The sequence below is a fragment of the Thunnus maccoyii genome, chromosome 20, assembly GCF_910596095.1.
Source record: "Thunnus maccoyii chromosome 20, fThuMac1.1, whole genome shotgun sequence".
Taxonomy (NCBI): Eukaryota; Metazoa; Chordata; class Actinopteri; order Scombriformes; family Scombridae; genus Thunnus; species Thunnus maccoyii.
The window spans coordinates 17,416,719-17,436,922 of NC_056552.1; the positions used below are offsets into that span (position 1 = coordinate 17,416,719).

General features: G+C 39.7%; 1 protein-coding gene across 2 annotated transcripts; it reads left to right on the top strand.

Moving 5' to 3' along the window:
- Positions 1 to 78: 78 nt before the first annotated feature.
- kctd5b (potassium channel tetramerization domain containing 5b) lies at positions 79 to 19,947 on the top strand. Of its 2 annotated transcripts, XM_042397920.1 has the most exons (7): positions 79 to 513; positions 8,956 to 9,064; positions 9,234 to 9,325; positions 9,441 to 9,536; positions 9,736 to 9,840; positions 12,301 to 12,426; positions 16,830 to 19,947. In XM_042397920.1, exons 1-7 carry the CDS (start codon positions 292 to 294, stop codon positions 16,857 to 16,859), a joined length of 780 nt encoding a protein of 259 aa, XP_042253854.1. In that variant the 5' UTR covers positions 79 to 291; the 3' UTR covers positions 16,860 to 19,947. The 2 variants fall into 2 exon arrangements, with proteins under 2 accessions (XP_042253854.1, XP_042253855.1); XM_042397921.1 differs by lacking the exon at positions 9,736 to 9,840 and having other exon boundaries at positions 92 to 513.
- The last annotated feature ends 257 nt before the right edge of the window (positions 19,948 to 20,204 follow it).

The following is a 20,204-nucleotide window of genomic DNA, read 5'->3' on the forward strand; positions in this document are numbered from 1 at the left end:
AAGGAGCTTTCATGACATTTCCAGTTTCTCACAATCTAGAGCTCATAGCTCTATATGGAAAGGCGTCTGTAGATGAACCCGAGGAGGACGTCTTCTCTCTGAAATAATTTATGCAAGTGTCAGCCAGCGCCGCTGTAGCAGGTTAGTTAGTAGGAGTGGCTGAGGAGCTGGCAGCCTGTTTTGCATGAATCGTGGACTCCCAAGTTTAGAGGCTGCAGCTTCAGATATTTCCTGTCAGCCGCACAGACAGACAGACAGCCGAGGCGAGGGCGGAGGAGACGAGGAGAGGAGATGGCAGAGAACAGCTCCGAGACGAGCGGCTCCGTTCACCGGAGATGTTTCACCCATTCTCCGGCGGAGAGAAACACTTCATCCGGTGTCGGTGCATCGAAATGGATCCGACTAAACGTCGGGGGGACGTATTTTCTAACAACGAGACAGACGCTGTGTCGAGATCCAAAATCATTTCTGTACAGACTGAGCCAAGCTGACCCCGAGCTCGACTCCGACAAGGTAAATGCTAAGCTAGTCGAGCTAGTTAGCAGTAGCACTTTATTTAGGAGCGCAGCTGGTTAACTAAAATTTTATTTTACGCAAAATTACTTTGTATTTGCTTACAGCATTTTTTGTAAACTAGGCTGGCTGATGACTTCGCTTAACAGCTTGTTTAATTAAATCCCCAGCCTTCTGAAAATGAGTGTTTATTCAGATAAATGAGGCTAACTCGGTTTTTTTGTGGCTAGCTAGCATTAGCACGCTAAGCTAGCAAGATTCCGACAGTCACCACATGACATACGATCTTTGCTATTAGCTCATGTGTGTCTCTATAAGATACGGTCTTGTTGTTACCTGAATGTTATTTAAAGTGTTGAATCTTAACTAAATTACTATAGTGTTTAAACTGTTTTTTGCAGCTTTCACAGTAGTTGGAAACTTTGCCCAAACCGAGGCCGTTGCATTGCGCTGCACTCATCCAGGTGTCAGATGTCAAGTAGTGACAGCAACCAAATGTGTCTTAAGTAGTCATCATAAAATAATGTTACATGTTTTACTTTAAACCTAGTTCTGGATATGACTGTTGGTGCTATAATGTAGTATTGAATCTAAACTGTGGGGGACTGTATGGTGGGTTATTCCACTTTGCATTTCAGCTCAAAGAAGAAAGTTTTATCAGTTTTAATAGTAATTGTGCAGTAGCATGATATCTGAGTAACCAATATCTCAAACGCATTTCAGTTTCATATCATATTGGCATGCTATTGATAAGACTATCCACCTATTCTGGCCCTTACAGATGATTGCATTGTCTACAGGCATTAGTGCTATAATTAACAACTAAATGACCTACACATATAAAACTTTATTGCTCGATCAATTCGTGTTTTTTTTCCTCCCTCTCTCTTGGGAGTAGTCTGTTACTTGGCTCTGTTTGCTCTGCAGTAATCAGCCTCTGTGCTGGTGGTGAGGCTCCCTTAATGAGTACACAAGTCATTGCCAAGTGGGGTGAGGTGCTGCTGACAAACTGAGAGCTCGGGATGAAGTCACTCATCTCCCTGAATGGCCTCAATGCTCCAGAAAGCAGGCTTCTCTTGTTTGTCCATCTGCCAGTTTTAACAGCAATGTGTGTGCTTAAAGCCCCCCCCCCAGCACTGCCAAACACAATGTATTAGTGTCTGTATGCATAGTGTAATGTGCTCTGTTTTTTCGTTGTTCATTTTACTGCCCCATTATTCATTGTTTTCATCTACTTGCACATTTTAATCTTCACCCCTGCCCTCCCCTTTGTGCTAAGCTGAGCCCATGGCTCATCTCGTATTTTCATGCAAATATCTTAATCTCTAAATAATCAGCTTGCTATTTTGTCAGTTTATCCTCCCATGAGCATCAGCTCAGTCCATCTCAATCCCTTGTCTTAAGTGCGTATCAGAATCTCAAGCCATTACCGTACCTCTCTTCTGCAGGCATTCTGGTTTCAGATAGCTCTCACTAAAGGACAGGTTATTATTAGATATTATTTCACCTGCAACTGCTTCTCAAACTATATACACTGACATCATTTCATCTTTTTCACAACTGAGCCAAGAAGGCCATGGTTTTTTTGCATCGCACAAAGCTGCATGTGAAAAGGAAGCTCGTCAGAGTGACAGATCGTTGAAGGGCTCTGTTTTTTGGACGAACGCATTATTGTATTTCACAAGGAAATGAATGGTTCAGTTCTCAGTCACGCAGGCTGACGTGCTTCAGCAGGACTCTTGAGGAGAACTGCATTATTCATGTTGTTGACTGGGGCCTGTTTTGCACATTTGGGCAAACCAGGGAGAAAGTGGAGGAAGTGCTGTCACGTGCACGCCCATAACAGCTGACAGTCTTTTATTCATAAGTCTTTTTTTTTTTAAGTGTTTATCCCGGCCTTGACCAATGCCTTTCATTGCTGTCATGTTCGCGTGATATTGTTGTTACTAGTTTTGTAAGGCTTAAGCGACTAATTCACACTGCAAGATCCTAAGCAGATGTCTCTCTCAAAATGATCTGTTGTCCTATCAACGAGCTGAGAGATGCACATCAATGGGTATTTATCCCTTTGGCAGACTCCTCCTCTCAAACTGCTCAGCTCAGGACCACTTAAGTAGAGATCCAGCTTTGGAGCTTGGAGAACTGCATCAATTTTTCAAGCAACCCCATCACAAAGGATTCTTGTTCCTTCAACATCTTATTCTTTTCATATTCATATCCATTTGCTGCCCTGAAGAAGTTCTCTCTGCAGCATGTGTGAGAGAAATATGGCCACATTTAATTCTGGATTCAGGTTGTATGTCATGCCTGAGCACACTGTGGGAGGCAACGTAAATATTTAACGTTGATATCGTCTCCTCTTGCTCCATCTTCTCACAAGTAAGTACTCAACAGGACACTGCAGAGCGCAATTGGCAAATCAGGTGTGACTCTAGACTGATCTTATCGGCTTTATCAGCCCAATGAAAGTTTGTCCACAGGAACCAGGCGCCAATAGATCAATAGATCATAGCCTTGTGTTGCAGTAAATTACAATGATGCCAACTGGAACACTACTCTACATCATCTACATCATTTCACTTCTAGCTTCCTTTTCTATCGCAGTTCACATTTCTGCCTCTACCTGGCAAGCAGTGAATTCCTGGCTCACCAACCGTTGAACTACATAACTGCCTCTCATCATGAAAGCAAAGCTTTTAGGGGACTTTTAAAAGGAGCTGTTCATTTAATGCCTGAAACACTCCTGTCATAAATTGTTCCACAAAATGCACTGATTATATTGCCTTAAAGAGCTGAAAATGGTAGAAAGGCGAAGTTGCCACTGCTAGCCTCGGTGAAAGGTCAGACTCCATTTCAAATGACAGTGCTAAATATTTTGAAATGTGAGATAAGTTTCTCATAATACAGCCTAGTTGTGGTGTGTGTATTATTTAAGAGATGACGGCCTATTTGACTATGCCATTACTGCCTGTGCTCCAGAGGGACTCTGGCTCCCACTCTACACGCATCAGACTTCCACTTGGCTAAGTAGCTACAGTCATGTGACTCAGAAGCTCTACTGCAACATCTTTAAGCGCTGTTTCTGCAGGGGGCTTGTCCTCCTGCAGTGAAGGCCGGGCAGCATTCGATAATGCTTTCATTCTTTATATTCTTGGTCCAAGCAAATTGGAACATCTTCACATGATGGTGTTAATTGTTTTTGCCTTGCAGTTTCTTTGAATAATTACTTTTAAACTGTCTGTCCTATTATTAGACAGGCTATATGCATTTTGCAGTGAATATCTCCACACACACTCACATGGTGTTAAATAGTAAATGGTTCCATGCAAATTTTTGGCGCACACCCATTGTGATACTCTGAAGTAAACATAGAGCGACTTGTTAATTTAGTTGAATTCAAGATTGAGTTACAGCGTTATTGTCTGTAGAAAGCTGTATTCATGTGCTTGAAGGGTGGGTCACCATGGTATTTCCTGTGGGAGGATGTATTGTGTGTACCAGAAGAATGATAAGGTTAATACACTACACTTCCCTCTGCTCTGTAGCCCACCCTTCTAATTGGCTTTTGATTTTAAAGTGTCTTCTGGTTGAGTCCAGTCACGACGAGGCCTACTTTGACTTGTCACTAGTTGCTGTATGTATTTAAGGCTTTGCAGTTTCAGTATTTCTGTAAGAGTCGACCACAAACACCATGTAGCATGCCTGACCTACACTGAACTGACCTAATTCTGGTGCTTATTGTAGGTGGTGTTGACACTTGTCAGTGTATTTTTTGATATCATCTGGTCTCTTTGGTGTAAGTGGTTGGTTTCAGCCCACATAAGTCTGCCATTTCTGTTTCATTAATAATCATCTATAAGGTGAGTAAGTTAAGATTTAGTATTATTTAATTTAGGCTTTATTAGCCTGCAGATAAAATACATAATTACGGGAGGGCAAACTCACAATTTTAGATCGTGATTGATCTTGAAGGCGTCCACAATCTACTTATCAGGAAAATCATAGAGATTGCCGTATTTAATGTCCTCTTACTTCTGTTTCCAAACTTCACATAACCTCGTTGACTAGTGGATCCGCTAGTGATGTAGCCAAGAAGATGGCTATGCTGATGGGACAAATTACAAATTACATGTGACATATTGTAAACAATGCAACGTGAATTATAGCTAGTGGTGTGGCAGATGAGGAAGAAAGAACTCAACATCAGTGGTATGAGAATGATTTGGCTGGGCAATGTTTTTGCTGGTTTTTTAAATCATAGGAAACAGTCAGAAATGAGAGTACCTATTTATTTTTATTCAAATATTGCGTTATTTTTAAGACTTATATGCCAGTGTGAGACTTTCAGAATTTGAAAAGTGCAATTTTGTGTCTTTTACGTTCTACTAAGTATTGTTTTGTTAATATTTTGCTGCTTTTTCTATTTGAGTTGTGAGTATTTAAAGTGTTATTTTATGATTATCTTTTGCTGCTGTTTACAACTTCGAATTAAACTCAGGTTTTAATCACCATTTTGAAACCTGTATAGTATCTTTAATGCAATATTGTGTTTTATTTGTTCTATTTCAAGTCTTATAGGCATTTCAGAATTGAGAGAAGGATCACAATTTAGATTGTGAATCATGATTGCAATTAAAATATATTGTGATATTATTTTTTCGCCCACCCTTATACTTAATAAAACATTAAAACCACATTCACTCCCTTAAAATTCATACATAAAAAGTTTGATTTTTTTCAGTCACTATAGTGCCACTTAAAGATGGTGAACTTTCGTAGGCGTGTTTAGTTCTGCATTTCAACCCTCCTAATTCAATAACCCTCTTTCTCCCAATTCTCCAGTTTACTATCTCTCTTCCTGCCTGTCTACAGTACAGTCCCCACCCCTCTGTTTGTTGCCCAATGCTCCCCAGCCTGGGCCCCCAGAGACACAGCCTTTTGTTTTTAATTAAAAACACTGTCCCCTTTGTGTGCATGGGTCCACACCAGAGCCCCCTATAATCATCTTTCTCTGAACTGGGTCACTGTCACCCCAAGTCCCCCCATAGATACGTGTGCACCCAGAGGAGCAGCTCCAGCGGGCTGAGGGGTTTCCAGCAACAGGCTTGGTAGCGCAGCAGGTCAGCGAGCATCAAGTTCACAGAAGTGTAGAGCACACATGCTATCTGAGTGTTTGATCAAGGGGAGTTGTTCAAGGCCGCACACAACACTAATATTTTTTTCTTGACGCTGTTGATAGATGGTGGTGTGTGTGTGTTTGTGTAAAGTTTATTAGCATAGCGCAATTGGCCTAGCAGACATTTTTACTTGTCATAGTAGGATGAGCACAGGTGTTGCTAATTACATTAACGATTGCTCTGTTCTGTTTAAATGTCCCAGTGTGACTATGAGCCAGAATGCACAATACCAGGAACCCTGAAACCAAAGCAGCTAAATTGAAATCCAGCAATGATTAATTTTGTTTACACCTGTGCTTTTCCAACCAAGAGATGCCAAAATGTCTTCTGTGAAAAAGGCTTCTCATGCGTTACTTCGTAGAGCTTTACTGGTCCGTGTCAACCTCAAGAGGAAAAATCTGGAGTGAAAGTTGTAATCCTTAAAAGAGCACTCTGTCAGTTTAGCATGGCACATCTATAACATTGTCGGAGACATGATGGATAGTTTTTAAAAAATATTAAAATGGACGCAGCAGAGCGGGAGATATCATACCTTTTTTTCCTCCATGCATTCTTCTTCCTTTTCAAAACCTGGCACCTACATTACAGACAATGCAACTTGACCTTTCCAGCCGACCTTGGCTCAAGTGACATCACTTGAGGCAATGTATAAGATTTCATGCCGCTCCCTCTGGAGCCACAAAAGCCACCACTTCTTTCCACATATGCAGTAATACTCTCAACAGACTTGGATGTGTAAAATGGGTGGAGTTCAATGTAAATGCATTGAATGGCTTAGCTCGTTATTAATGTCTTTACTTCCATCTGTGCTTTTCCTGCTATGACAGGTCAAAATGCTTGCTGTGACAGATTTCAATGAGGAAACAACAGTGTTCTGATGCTGGGAAGACTATGAAGATTGAGATTAGCAAGATTTATTTGACAAAGGAAAACCTCATGTGAAGTACAAGACATTTTATTGGGATGTGTTCTTCAGCAGGCACCTTTTTGTACCTGGTTCCGGTCGGCAAAATACAAATTCTTTTTTTTATCAAACCTTTTATCTCTCTCCACTTTTATTTATTAGCAATGAGAAATGTAATAGTTCTGAATCAGGGCATTTTTTGTATTTATAACAGGAAGCTCTTGTAGTACAGAGGGCTGTAGCTGTTAACTCTCATTTTCAGATTGTGAATATGCCACCGAAAACTGTGTGTCTACCCTCTCAGCTAACAAAAAGTGATCAGACATCTTTTGAGTCATAGTTATTTTAGCCTTTAGTTACTTGCAAATGTTGAAAGGTAAACCTAAAAAGATTCAATAAGGGATTCAAAAGGATTTCGATTCAATAAGTGGATTTAATACTGGATTTCAATTGGATACAATATTGAACCTCTTCCCTTGATGTTTGACAGGGAATAAAAGAAAAACAAGTGATGTTCAGCAGGAAAACATATCAGTCAAATCTATATTGTTGATAAAAAGGGGAGATTGTGACCATATTTCACTTGGTCAGATATTGAATTGGTGACACTAATCTTGGGTGCCCACCTTGAAACTGTGGTGATTTTATTAAATTCCTTCAAAGTCTTCAATACAAAATATGAGTCTGGACAGACAAAACTGCAACTTGACTGGTTGGTGGAGGCATAAAACCGCGAGGCGTTATTTCCATTTTTTTGTTGTTTTGTTTTTTAAAGCACAAATTGTATTTATAAGTTGCACCCAATACACTGGCATGGTGGCTTTTCACAGAATGTTTAGGATCCTTTTTCCCTCTATGTTGAGAGGACGATAGTTACTATGTGAAATCTTTGGATGCCATATGTTCATTTATGAGAAATAAATTAATGAATGACTTGACATTGGAAAGAAGTTGTACTGTAACAGCAATACACTTTTTCTGTGTTCTACCAACTTGGACACATTAAAGAGGCCAAGAGTAGATTAACCTTCTCTCTGAAAACGAACAGAGTGGTTTGAACGAGGCGAGTTGTGAAACTTCGACCTTGTCTGTTTCCTCCACGCAGGCCCACCTGTACTTGTGCTTAAACTTCAGTGACTATGAAAGTGTAATGAACTGACACAGGGCAATGAGACCAGAATAGAACTCCATTGGGCTCCGGTGGGATATTTTTGCCATGGAAAGGAGGTCAACCAGCCAGGAGGGTTCAGAGATTCATTACAAAAGAAAATGCACTGGGACTCTTCCTCATTATTGGAAAGATTAATGGGTTTTGAGCTGAATCCATCTCTGGACTTGTGAAGAGGACCTATGAATGTACATGAGAGTTGGCTGTATGTTTGATTTTGATCATGGCCTGTAGTGTATGGAAATGTTCAAGGGTAAATGGCATAAGATGTTGCACCGACCAGATATGCTGTAAATATAGTCAAGGTTGCACCTGAAGCCATAAACTCGATTGATGCAAAGTCAAACATCCTGTTGCATTTGAGGATTAGCACAAAATTTGCTTAAGGCCTTTCCTCCATGCTGAATATTTTACTAAATCTCATGCACGTTTGACTCACTAAATGTCACATCATGTTAAACAATTTTTTTTTTTTGGTAGTAAACTGGTGTCAGCTGCAGTAGCTGCAGCTGTTCAAACTGACTTTCATATTATGTGTTAGGCCAACTGTGTAAGAGACCAGACTAGGCTAATTGTCGTTGTAAGCCAAGGTGCTTTCTCCTGGTCCCCTTGGTGGATTCAGCCTGCTGTTCCAAATCTTTTTCTGTTCTGCTCTAATTGTTTTAGCCTCCTTTTGCCCCTCGAGACAAAGACAATCTAATCACAGTACTTAAAGAAATAGGGGAATACCCAGTGGTTGTGAATCAGGATCAAACCCAAGGCCTGTGGGAATAGTGAAGTGATATCCCAAAGCTTTTGTATGCGTGTGTGGCTCTGTGTGCGCATGTCCTCTCAAGCTCTGTAGAGATTATCAGCACAGGAGCAGACCTCGTAATTCTCATCCCTCGAGTTTTACTCACTGATGCAGGGTGGGGGTTTCATTTTCCCCCACAGATTATGTTTTGATTAAGGTATACACCTGCTTATTGATTGACTGATTTTAACAGACAAAGAAACAAGTGTCAGATAAGAATATGTGATATCACTGTCATCTCTGTGCTGGATGCATAGAAATAAAATGATCTCCAAGTGTGACTTTTGAACATAAACAAGCATATTTCCCAAAATGTTGCTCTGTGTCTTTAAATTGCAAACTCTGCCAGCAAATACAGGGGAATTGTATTAATCTCATCATCCTCTTTTCTGCTTTTCAGGATGAAACTGGTGCCTATCTCATAGACAGAGACCCCACATACTTTGGGCCAGTGCTTAACTACTTGAGGCATGGCAAACTGGTGCTCAACAGGGATTTGGCAGAGGAAGGTAACGTCTCTGTGGAATATGTTCCCAAATCCATATCCAGTCATCTGTAAAGTCTGCAAATTTACATTGTAAACAAACTAGTTAATGTATTTCCTTAGTTAAACCTGATCTTAAGTAATCACAGAAGGGTATGTCTGCCTGAAAAAATATTTCTTATGCGCTGTCTTAGGTGTGCTAGAAGAAGCCGAATTCTACAACATCACATCATTAATAAAACTCATCAAGGACAAGATCAGGGAACGGGACTGCAAAACATCGCAGGTGTGTTACCTTTCTTTAAGAAGATTTCTAATTGAATTCTAACGTTTGTGTGCCATTTTTGAGATCTGTTTTTCCTCCCTTTAACGTCCCATTTCTCTCATGTCTTTCCTCTCAGGTTCCGGTGAAGCATGTTTACCGGGTGCTGCAGTGCCAGGAAGAGGAGCTGACACAGATGGTGTCAACCATGTCCGACGGCTGGAAGTTTGAACAGGTAAAGCTCCTCTGGCAGGCTTGCAGCAGCAATCCTCCTTTCATGTGCTTCACCCACCCCGCTATGCTCACATTGACCCAGAAAGTCCAATCCTCAATATTGGAAATGGATAAAAAGCCAAAACAGCAAAATCACGTCTTTCTGAATGTCCGCATACATGATCCGAGCATCCCTTCTGTGCTCTGATTGGTTGTTGCAGCTTGTCAGTATAGGTTACGGGCGGGCCCACCAGTCAGAGTTTCTGCTGATTGTGTCAAGGGAGGTGAAGGGAGAGGAGTCTGCTTTGCCAAACAACAGCGGAGAGGTGTGTCCCACAAATTTTTGTCCACGGGCTGGTCACTGCATGGTCCCCATGTTGTCCATACACACCCCGTTGGCCATTGTTTGTCCCAAGTAGACACATAGATGTCAGCCATCTTTTGAGTTGATTCTTTTCAGTGTTCATTTGTACTGCTTGCTCACCAGTGAAGCTAAGAGAACATGACACCTTTTTTCCTGTCTGTGATTTTTATTTATTTATTTATTTTATTCATACCGCACTCACAGTTTGTAAGCTTGTCAGCAGCCTTCTGTGCTTTGCTTCGATGTAGCCACCTGGCTGTTATGGGAGTCTGTGTTGTAATATACTGTAGTGCTGGTGTTTAAGTGTAAAAAGATGTTTTTATCTGCCCGGCAGGTATTTTACTTTGTAATTTAAATGGATCCAAAAATTAAGAGAGAATCGTGAAGTTTACACAAGAGTTTGTGTTTAGCTGCAACTGCCAATTCCTGTAATGAGAAACCACACTTATTTGGGCATTGGAGTGTGAATTATGTGTGAATGAATCTCTCAAAGCTGAAACCTCACTAATCTCCTTACACAGGTCACATGAGAAACACCTAGAAACACTAACCTAGAGCTCGGTCGGCAGCCCAGGAGAGTCTGTTCTGGAGATGAGCTTTAATGACCTACTGCCACCCTTAAGACTCCATAAATGTAGACAGAGTGTTGTTTAAGTGTATTTTGCACAACTAGAGATGCTGAGTTTTACATTTTGGTACATGATGAGTCTTAAGCGGTGTGACAAGTGAAATCCATGCTGGCTAGTTGAGATTATTTCAGTATTTTTTGCTGCATTGATGCCTAATGTGAGAGAAGCGGCTTAACAACAACAAGTCTCCGGCAGCAGAGGCTAATGAGGAGAAGCATGTCTGAACATGTACACCTGGGTACAGACGGTATACAAGTAGCCTGCAGTATACACACATTTAACATTCAGAGTTAAAAGCAATCATTCTGGACAGGAATTGCTCAAAAAAAATTTCATGTTTTCAAGGTGTGCATGCAGATTTGAAAGGTTTTGCCTCTTTATTTGTCCTCTTGTTTCCTTTTTATGTCTTTATTTAGACTGACTTGACTGGGATAGGAACATTAGACGTTGTTATGATTATTGTAAAAGTCACATTTAAAGATTCCATGTGTAGGATTTTTCGTAACAATTATTTTCCTGATTGACATAATTTACATGATACTCAGAGGAAAAAGTCTCTCGCTGTTACAAGCAGAAGCTTCAGTGGTGTTTTTGTTTGGTAGAAATTAGGTTGCCCACAGTTCCCTGTAAGATCTTTAGTAAACTCTTGTGTCTTTAGACTGGTGAGTCATGTAGCTAAAGCAAGCATTAGCAGACATAAAGAAATACAGTGATTGAAAGCAGATTATTGAAAACACCTGAAGTACTGATCTTTGATTTAAGCGTTGAAGCACCCAAGAAAATCCTCCACACGGCGTCTGCATCATGATGCTGTAAAGTCAAATCACAGAGCTAAACGATAGTCGTGGTTTCGATGGATGGGAGTGAGCTACTTTGTGGTTTGCTCCTGTATTTGCTTTGTAAGAGATGATGTCGTTTTTAACACTTCAGTTTCAACTATTCACATTAAACAAGCCTGGTTCTACCAAGCCACATCCACCATTCCCCATTGATTTTGATCCAGCATGTTTGCTTCCTGTGGTCGACTCCCTGGCCTGCACTTATTCTCTGTCAGTGACTATCTGCTGATTATTTTCTGTCTATGGTTTCTTACATTACTTTAATTTCTGTGTAATTACCTTGATTACACTTTGAGTTTTGAATTTTCTTTTCTGATCTTCATGAATGTATCACATCTCCATTTATTTTTGGATTTTCATTCTGGCATGTCTGCAGGTCCTGAAAATAGCATTTGGATTGAATTTTATAAATGTAAAATTAATAATGCAACGTTAAGTCTTTAAATTGGGTTTTTGAGCCCCCTAGCCCCCACCCTGTTGGCCTAGCGGTCTTATTGGGTGTGCCATATAATCGTGCAACTATGACACCCTGAATTTAAATCTGACCAAGGACCTTTGTCAAGTGTCAATCCCCCTCTACCCCTATTTTATGTCGTTGTCAGTTGCCATCTATCTAATAAAGCCAAAAAAGCATAAGTAATCCTAAAAAAATCAGAGTTAACGTTAGATAAACTATATTTGTATTGATCTGTATGAACTATTTTGAACTTAACGAAATTGGTGAAATATGTCCAAAACTCCATTCATAATACATCTGGAAGGCTTAGGTTTAAACTGCAGGAACTTGTAGACACTGAGCTCCTTATGTGGCTGTCAATCTCTTCTACTTTAATTTTTTTTTTTTTAACTTTCTCCTACTTCTGTTTTCCCACCGTGAACAGCCTAGTTTTTTGCCTCTGCCTCATCACGCTAAGGCTAATCCTCTCTCTGTCCTTTGCTCTCGTTTCTCTCTAGTTGGTCAGCATAGGCTCCTCTTACAACTACGGAAACGAAGACCAAGCCGAGTTCCTGTGTGTGGTCTCCAAGGAGCTGCACAATCAATCATACGGGACAAACAGTGAGCCCAGTGAGAAGGCTAAGGTAAGTGTGTGTGTGTGTGTGTGTGAGTGAGTGAGTGAGTGGAAAGGCCGGTTGAAAATCCATCCACAGCAAACATCGTCTGTGAATGATGGCCTGTGCTGGATGTTTAAAATGCAGTGCATTTAAGAACATGCCACCGTGGGACTGAAAGCACCTCTAGTTTATTGATGAGAAACCTCTATGAAGGAGTACCTTGTGAATATTCACTCCCTCGGTTTAAAAAAACAGACTGCCTGTACAACCAACAAATAAAAAAGATAAGTTCTAAGATATCTTGTAGTAAAACAAACATAAAATTTGTTCATAACCCAGAAATCCTCTCTGCTTTAGATTCGGCCATAAACAGAACAACTTTCATTGTTAATGTAGATTATAAGACAAATACAGACCAAACAGGGCCACAGATGACGCCATCACCTTGGCGACATGCACTGCACTTACCCACCTGGACAAAGGGAATACATATGTGAGAATGCTCTTCAATAATTATCGCTCGGTATTCAATATCATCGTTCCCTCTAAGCTCATCTCTAAGCTCGTTGATCTTGGACTGGAGATCTCTACCTGCAGCTAGATATTCAAATTCCTGACGGGCAGGCCCCAGGTGGTGAGAATCGCCAGCCACACCTTTTCGCCACTGATCCTCAACACGGGCGTACCGCAGGGCCTCAGACCCCTCCTGTACTCCCTGTTCACTTACGACTGTGCTGCCAAGTACAGCTCCAATGTCATTATTAAGTTTGCTGATGACACGACCATCCCGGGCCTCGTCACAGACAACAATGAGATGGCCTACAGAGACACTAACCAGCTAGTGCCAGGACAACAAACCCTCTCAACATCACTATAACTAAAGAGATTATTGTGGACTACAGGAGACAGCAGGGGGGTGGACACCTCCCCATCCACATTAGTGATGCTGAGGTCAAAGGGTCAGCAGCTTGAAGTTCCACAGTGTGCACATCACCAAGGACCTCTACTGGTCACTACACACGGACACCATGGTCAAGAAAGCTTGCCAGCGGCTCTATTTCTTGAGGAGACTGAGGAAGTTTGGCATGAACACCAGCATCCTCACAAACTTGTACAGATGCACCATCATTGCTGACAGGCTGCATCATGGTCTGGTACGGGAACTGCTCTGCTCAAAGCCACAAATCACTACAGAGCGCGGTGGAGAGGGCACAAGCACATTACTGGCAACTGACTATTCAGGATATCTTCCACCAGCGGTGCCTGCAGATGGACCAGAGCCACCCAGCACGCAGACTGTTCTCCTTGTTACCATCTGGCAGACGACACAAGAGCATGGCCACACATACCACCAGACTTAAGGACAGTTTTCACTACCAGGCCATCAGGCTTCTCAACTCATATATCAAAATATTCCACATCACATATTTGCTCACCTGCTTGTCTGCACTGTTTACTGCACTGCTTACATAAAAATGCACTTTCAACCATGACTGCTGCTATTGAACCAGGACTGCTACATAACCAATGTGTAGTACTGGTGTATACACCCGTCACGTTTGCTTTTATACATAAATCCTTATTTTCATATATGTATATAGTGTTAAAATTTATTTATATCTCATCCCATCTTCTCTATTTTTTTTAATCTTTTATGACTAGTGCTCTTATTGCTGAGTAGTTTTCTCGTCCAAGACATTTCATTGTACCGTTGACCCTGTGGTAACCTGCATGACTAATAAAGCTGAACTGAACTACACAAAGGTCTATCTAACAGAATTAGCCCAGCTTTAAGGTTTATTTTTTTCTTGTTAGATTTGACCTGAAATGAGAAAGTCTAAACAGCATAATCCTCACTAGGGGCATTAAGAGATCTGAGTTCTGCATGTTAGTGGAGCTATTGGCAAGGTCTGTCATTTTTTTCCTCAAGGGCTTAGAGAGCAAAGCAGGAGGCACGCCCATAGGAATTCAAAATCTCCTGTCAGCTTGTCCCCGTGGAGGCCGGCTCCTAGAAGGCAGCTACACTAAACAAGCTCAGCATTTAAACTATATTCATGATTTATTTTACTGATTTAATTGGAAGATTTAACACAACCAGTGCATCTTTCAAACAAATGTAGAGAGTGAGTAGAAACTGTTGAGATTGTTTCCAGTGGCACCATATCAAGTCATTTCTGTACATTATATACATTTGTACAGTAAGCGTATGTTATTTGTGATAAATGGCCCAATTTGAAAAAGTGATAGAAAGGTGCCCTCGGATAACATTTGTACTTTCTTGCTGTTTTGTGTGATTTGAGTTACACTTGCATAGAGAGATTAAATGTAGTTATTAATGATAATCCCCTCTGATAATGACCTATTAGTTTTATTTTTCTCCTTGTTCTACTTTTTCCCCACATGTCCACCTCCATTCATTTCCATCATTTTACAACATGCCTCTCTTGTCTCCTTCTGTGCTATCTGCATGCTGCATGTCACTCAGAGTGAGGACGAAGAGACGGATTATGAAATGAATGACTCTGATTAGCATTGAGCACTTATGACTCACTGGTGAGCGCTCAACTGCTCGTAGTCCCCTCCACAGCGCCTCCCCAATTTGCCACGCTCTTCCTCTGCCTCCTCGATGCAGTTTAGGCTACTGAGAACTGTTCTCATGTGTTTTCAAAGACAACTTGAGCTGATAATATGCTTAAATCAGCTTTCGCCTGCCACCTTCAGAGTCAAGCCAAAGCTAGATCAAAAACCAGATGGTCCCTGCTGAGACCGGTCAAATACTGCAGGTGAAGCTCTCTTTGAAACCAGATGGGAAGAGCTCCATTTGTTGCAGTAGTGTAAATAAGACCCTTGTAATTATTGTCATGCCTACAGCCTTGGTTAATGGAGGGCATGCTGAATCATCAGCTGCTGCATTTTGACTCATTGTCTGCCTTTCAATGCCAATGAAAGAGAAGGGTGCGGTACTACGCTCCCCTCTGTCCATTTCATTGTCAAAAGTAGTAGTAGTAGTAGTGTTACTAGTGTTGGCCTCACAACACATCTTTGGATCTCCAGCATTTTTTGAATAACACATGAGCCTAGTGAGGAAAGACTAGTTGATTTCACACTTTATAACACCACCATGTTTGTTTTTGGTTTTTTTTAATGAGGCATTTGGATAAGGCAAATTCAACTTTTTGGTGTTTAAAAGAAATACTGATTGGTTTTTGGGATGCTATGATTAATGGTAGGAATGTCAAACTGTATATATATATTTTTCCACTCGCAAAATCTGATTCATCACATCGATACTTTCTAATGCAAGAATCTGAATCTTAAGGCAGTCTTTGCTCCCAAAATACAGGTAAGCTGACAGCTGAGAAGAAATGAAACTAAATGAACAGCAGATTTCAGCTTCTGTCTTCGTAATGTGCTGGAAATGGATTGCCTGAAGTGCCAGAGATAACCTGAATAACTGAGCACGTTGAAGGAACGCCTTAAAATTTAATTTAATGGTTTAGTTGAAGTAACCTGGGCACAAGTATGCGGTCCTCTTCACCTCTCATCCATCTCCATGCCATTGTTCACATTTTCGGTACAACAGTTTAGAAAGTTTTATTTATTTATTTCTGTACTGCACAGTGTGGTTCAACTTCAACTTTACTGTCCCTGAGGGGAAATTTATTTTGCATCCAGGTTAAACATAGAACACACAAAGATTTAAGAACACAGACTAAGGTACATAAAACATTCAAAGAGCATTTTAAGTTAAAAAAAAAAACGTGTACATCAAGCGACAACATAAAACCATCACAGATTACTGTATCTCTGTGCAACATGTGTGACGTCCATAAAGCCCCAAAAGGGAAAATGGCTGCATCAGAAGTGCAATCAATAAGCAACTGACATGATTAATCAAAGAAGAAAAATACTGTGCTTTTTTCCTATTGAATTGTACTTACTAATACCTTCTGTACATTCACATATATTAAAATCCATTTTTGAAACCATCCATTAAATCAGAAATGTATGATGTAATTTTACATTACAGTCCCACTGCTGTTGCCTTGATAAGTCTCAGATGTGGCCGTTTATGGCTCTTCACATCTTTGGCAGTTCAGAGTCATTCAGGATGCTGTGGTTCACTTCAGTATCAAGGTTGATCCCTCCTGACAAGGTTTACTGCTTTATGTGCTCACCCAAAGTTTTCTCTAGAGCCTCATACTCCATAGTTTCTGGCTTTTGACTTTTTTCTGCACTTTATTCAGTGTGTAGTGTGTGTGTGAGTAAATATGAGTGTGAGAGAGTATGCATTGTGGGAGGAATAGTGGAAAAAACCTAAATAAAGTGACTACTGAAATGCACAGGACTGTACGGAGTGACTTTCAGATCTTGTGGTATGCTGTGTTTTTGTTAATGATATGATTTTTTTTTTTTTTTTGTCTCTGCAGATTCTTCAGGAAAGGGGTTCCCGGATGTGAAGAGGACTCAGTATTATGAGCTCCAGGTGTTATGATGCAAACATATCATCTTTGTGGAAGAACGTTTGGCACAATGGAGATTTAAAGGGGGGGTGTGCATTTATTCTTTTTTGTGTTTCCCTCCATTTTTGTTTTTATTTCTTGATGTAAATAAGTCTGTTTACTGACAATTTGTGCCTGTACGTTTAAACTGGACCTTTTTGAATTAGCGGCAATTTTTTTTTTTTTTCTAATAGAAAAAAAAAAAGTAAGGAATTGTAATGTTTTATGCTATAGAAACATGGCCACCATCATATAAGGGCCAATGATTTCACTCAGGGTCATCTATTGAGTTAATTCCTATATCCTCCAACTCAAGGGTCTGGTAAGGGATCAGTATGGTCTTTTATAATTCAGAAGTATCAAACTCAAAATCATTGTTTAGAGATGTTAAGAAGGGAATTGTGCATTTACTTAGCGCATGCTAAAGAGTTAGGCTATTAAATGTGAAATTCATCCCAGAAACAATTTGTTTTCCAAAGATTTCAAACAGTTATACCGACATTTGTGATCATGAGAATCTCAGCTATAAAACACATTTGTCAGATTCATCAGATTCATTTTTTTCCAGTAACATCAGGTTCATATTCTCAGACTAGAATGAAAACTTTGTGAACAAAAATGTTAGTGATTTGACTGTGTAGGTAAAGGGGCATTAGGTAATTTATGACCTGTAAGGCTTTTATTGGTAATGAGGGAATGACCTGTAATGAACAGAAATAGAAAAGTCCCATTTTCACGTCGACTAAGTAAGCTAACTTTAGACATACAGCAGAACAATCTGCCTCATGTGGCAATGTCGCGATGCAGGATACGTCATTATCATTAACTTTCTTGGCTTGAGATGTAAATGTGTTGCGCCATTCTCTATATCTTCCGACCCGACAATTAATAACCCGGTTACCCTGCAGATACGGATGTTGAAGACCTGAAATAGTTCTCAAAATCATTTAAAGTGCAAGTTGATGTGAAGCTTCAGAAACATTTTTCTGAGCTTATAGTTTAGTCAGAGACCTCATGTTCATAAATCTTCAGTTAACTGCCAAAAAAAAGCTCTTAAGGTGTCTCAAATGTGAATTCTGTTTTACGGTAATATTTTTTAAAAACTCAACGATGTCCTGTTTCCTGTCAGGAAAAACATCCTCAAGGCAGTTTTTAAAAAAGTTTCCCACATACATCTGAGTTTTCCTTAATTAGTTAATTTTGTATGTTTGAGGGAACATCTTATTTGATTAAGATCTTTTTTGTTGAGAGAAAGTATTTTTGGCGCGGGAGGTTTGGGGACTGGAACTGTTTGAAGGCAGTGAAGGAATTTCTGTTCATATCCAGAGGATTTTGTTTTGATGTAAATAATCCAAATTCAATATTAATATTTAACTCTTAAAAAAACTGCACGTTTTGTACACTGTATAGAAAACACAGCTTCGAAATGGAAGTTGTTTATACTGGATCTTTAAAAAACCTTGACAATGCTAACTCCTGTTTTGCATTGTTTGTACAGGACTCTAGAGATTTCGGAGTTAGGTTTGAAACAGCTGATGCTGAATATAAGGTGTCTTTCACTGAGAACATGCCTGGAACATGTTTTGATAACCAATAACAAAGCTATACTTGGCTGGCTATGAAGTTGACTGTTACATTTAAAAAAAAAAAAAAAAAAAAAAAAAAAAAAAAATTTCCTGCAGTGTGATAGATTCTTCTAAGCATTTTGAAATGTGTAGATTTCGTACACACCATTACAAGCACTACAGTGGAAAACAACACTGTGCACATTGCTTACAGCCTGTAATGTTGTTAATGTAAATAATGCATTTTAGAACACTTTTTTTTTTATAGAAAGTTGTTTTCAGGTTTGATGTGTGGTTTTGATAGGTTGGATATTTCATTCACAAATAATCATTTAGTGTTGCCTTTCTCCCAATGACCAAAATCCAATGTCTTATGTGTATTGCACACATTGATCTTAGTGTCAGGGACGAGTAAACTTTTCTTAATGCCGGCACACTTTGTACATATAGAATTGTTAACGATACACAAACCTCCATTTACTCACATGTACACGTATACACTTGACTAAAACAATTTTTATATTGTCTGGGATACAAGTATGGATGCATGTTTTTGATATAGATATACACGTATATACACACACACAAGGGCTTTTAAAGTGCAAAATTTGAAATCTGCAAAGAGTTTCAATCAAAGTAGACTGGATTTCCTGCCAGAGCTAGGCTATGTTTACATTTGCCATAGTATTCTGAAAGCCTTCCAATTATGTACTGTCTTGCACTCCCTCACACGTTAACAATGTGTGACCACACCAATGGCAACTAGCACTTCCCACTCCACTTGAACTAATCACACAGACTGATGCTAAGATACACTCATCCATTTTCTGACCGCCTATGCTTGAGCGTTGCAGACAATCTTGCTTTCCGCCCTCTCTGATGGCAGAGATGCTTATTTTTAAAACTTAACCTGCGTTGGCTCAGAGCAGAGGTTTATTTAGGTCTTTCTTTGGAGATTTTTTTTTTTTTTTTTTTGAGACTTAAACTGTTTTTGTGTTGTTGTTGTTGTTTTTTGTTGCTTGGTTTAATTGTAAACTCATTGGTTATATTCTGGTCTGAGGTGTCAAACCCCTCTCTACTTTTGCAGCTACATTATCTTAATACATCTCTTAATGCCCTCCACAAACAGGTTGTCTGGTTGAGCGTCTGGCATTGATAATCATTTCATGTGATGGACAAACTTATCAAATCTGTAGCCTAATACTTTTAAGTGCCCAGTTTGTTTTGCATTCAAGTCATAAGCCACAGACCACTGTAATGCATGATTGAAGATGATCACACTTGTAATCAGAGGGAATGAATGTGTCATTTTTCCTCAATCTTAACAGTTACATTGATGAATAAGGTTCTCATATCACTACATGGATCACTTCTATATGATCTTATGCAATGTTTAAAATGTAAAAACTTACGTAAGAGGTTAAGGGGATGGATCTTTACGGTCTTGCATAAGGTAAAACCAATAAAAATGTTGTCATTCATATCTGTGTGTGTACATTTATTTTTCAAAGACATGTTTACCTTGTTGCACTGCCTGTATATATATGATTTAATCTAATTTGATAGATTTTCTACACAATAAGCATTGGATTCAATTTTTATGTCCATCATCAGACTACATATATAATACGGAAGTGTTCCTATACCAACAAGAGATTATAGTAATGGGTAAGTCATGTTACCAAATGATAATTATTGATGAACAGTGACCTCTTCTGTCGTTTCCTCAGAGTTACTT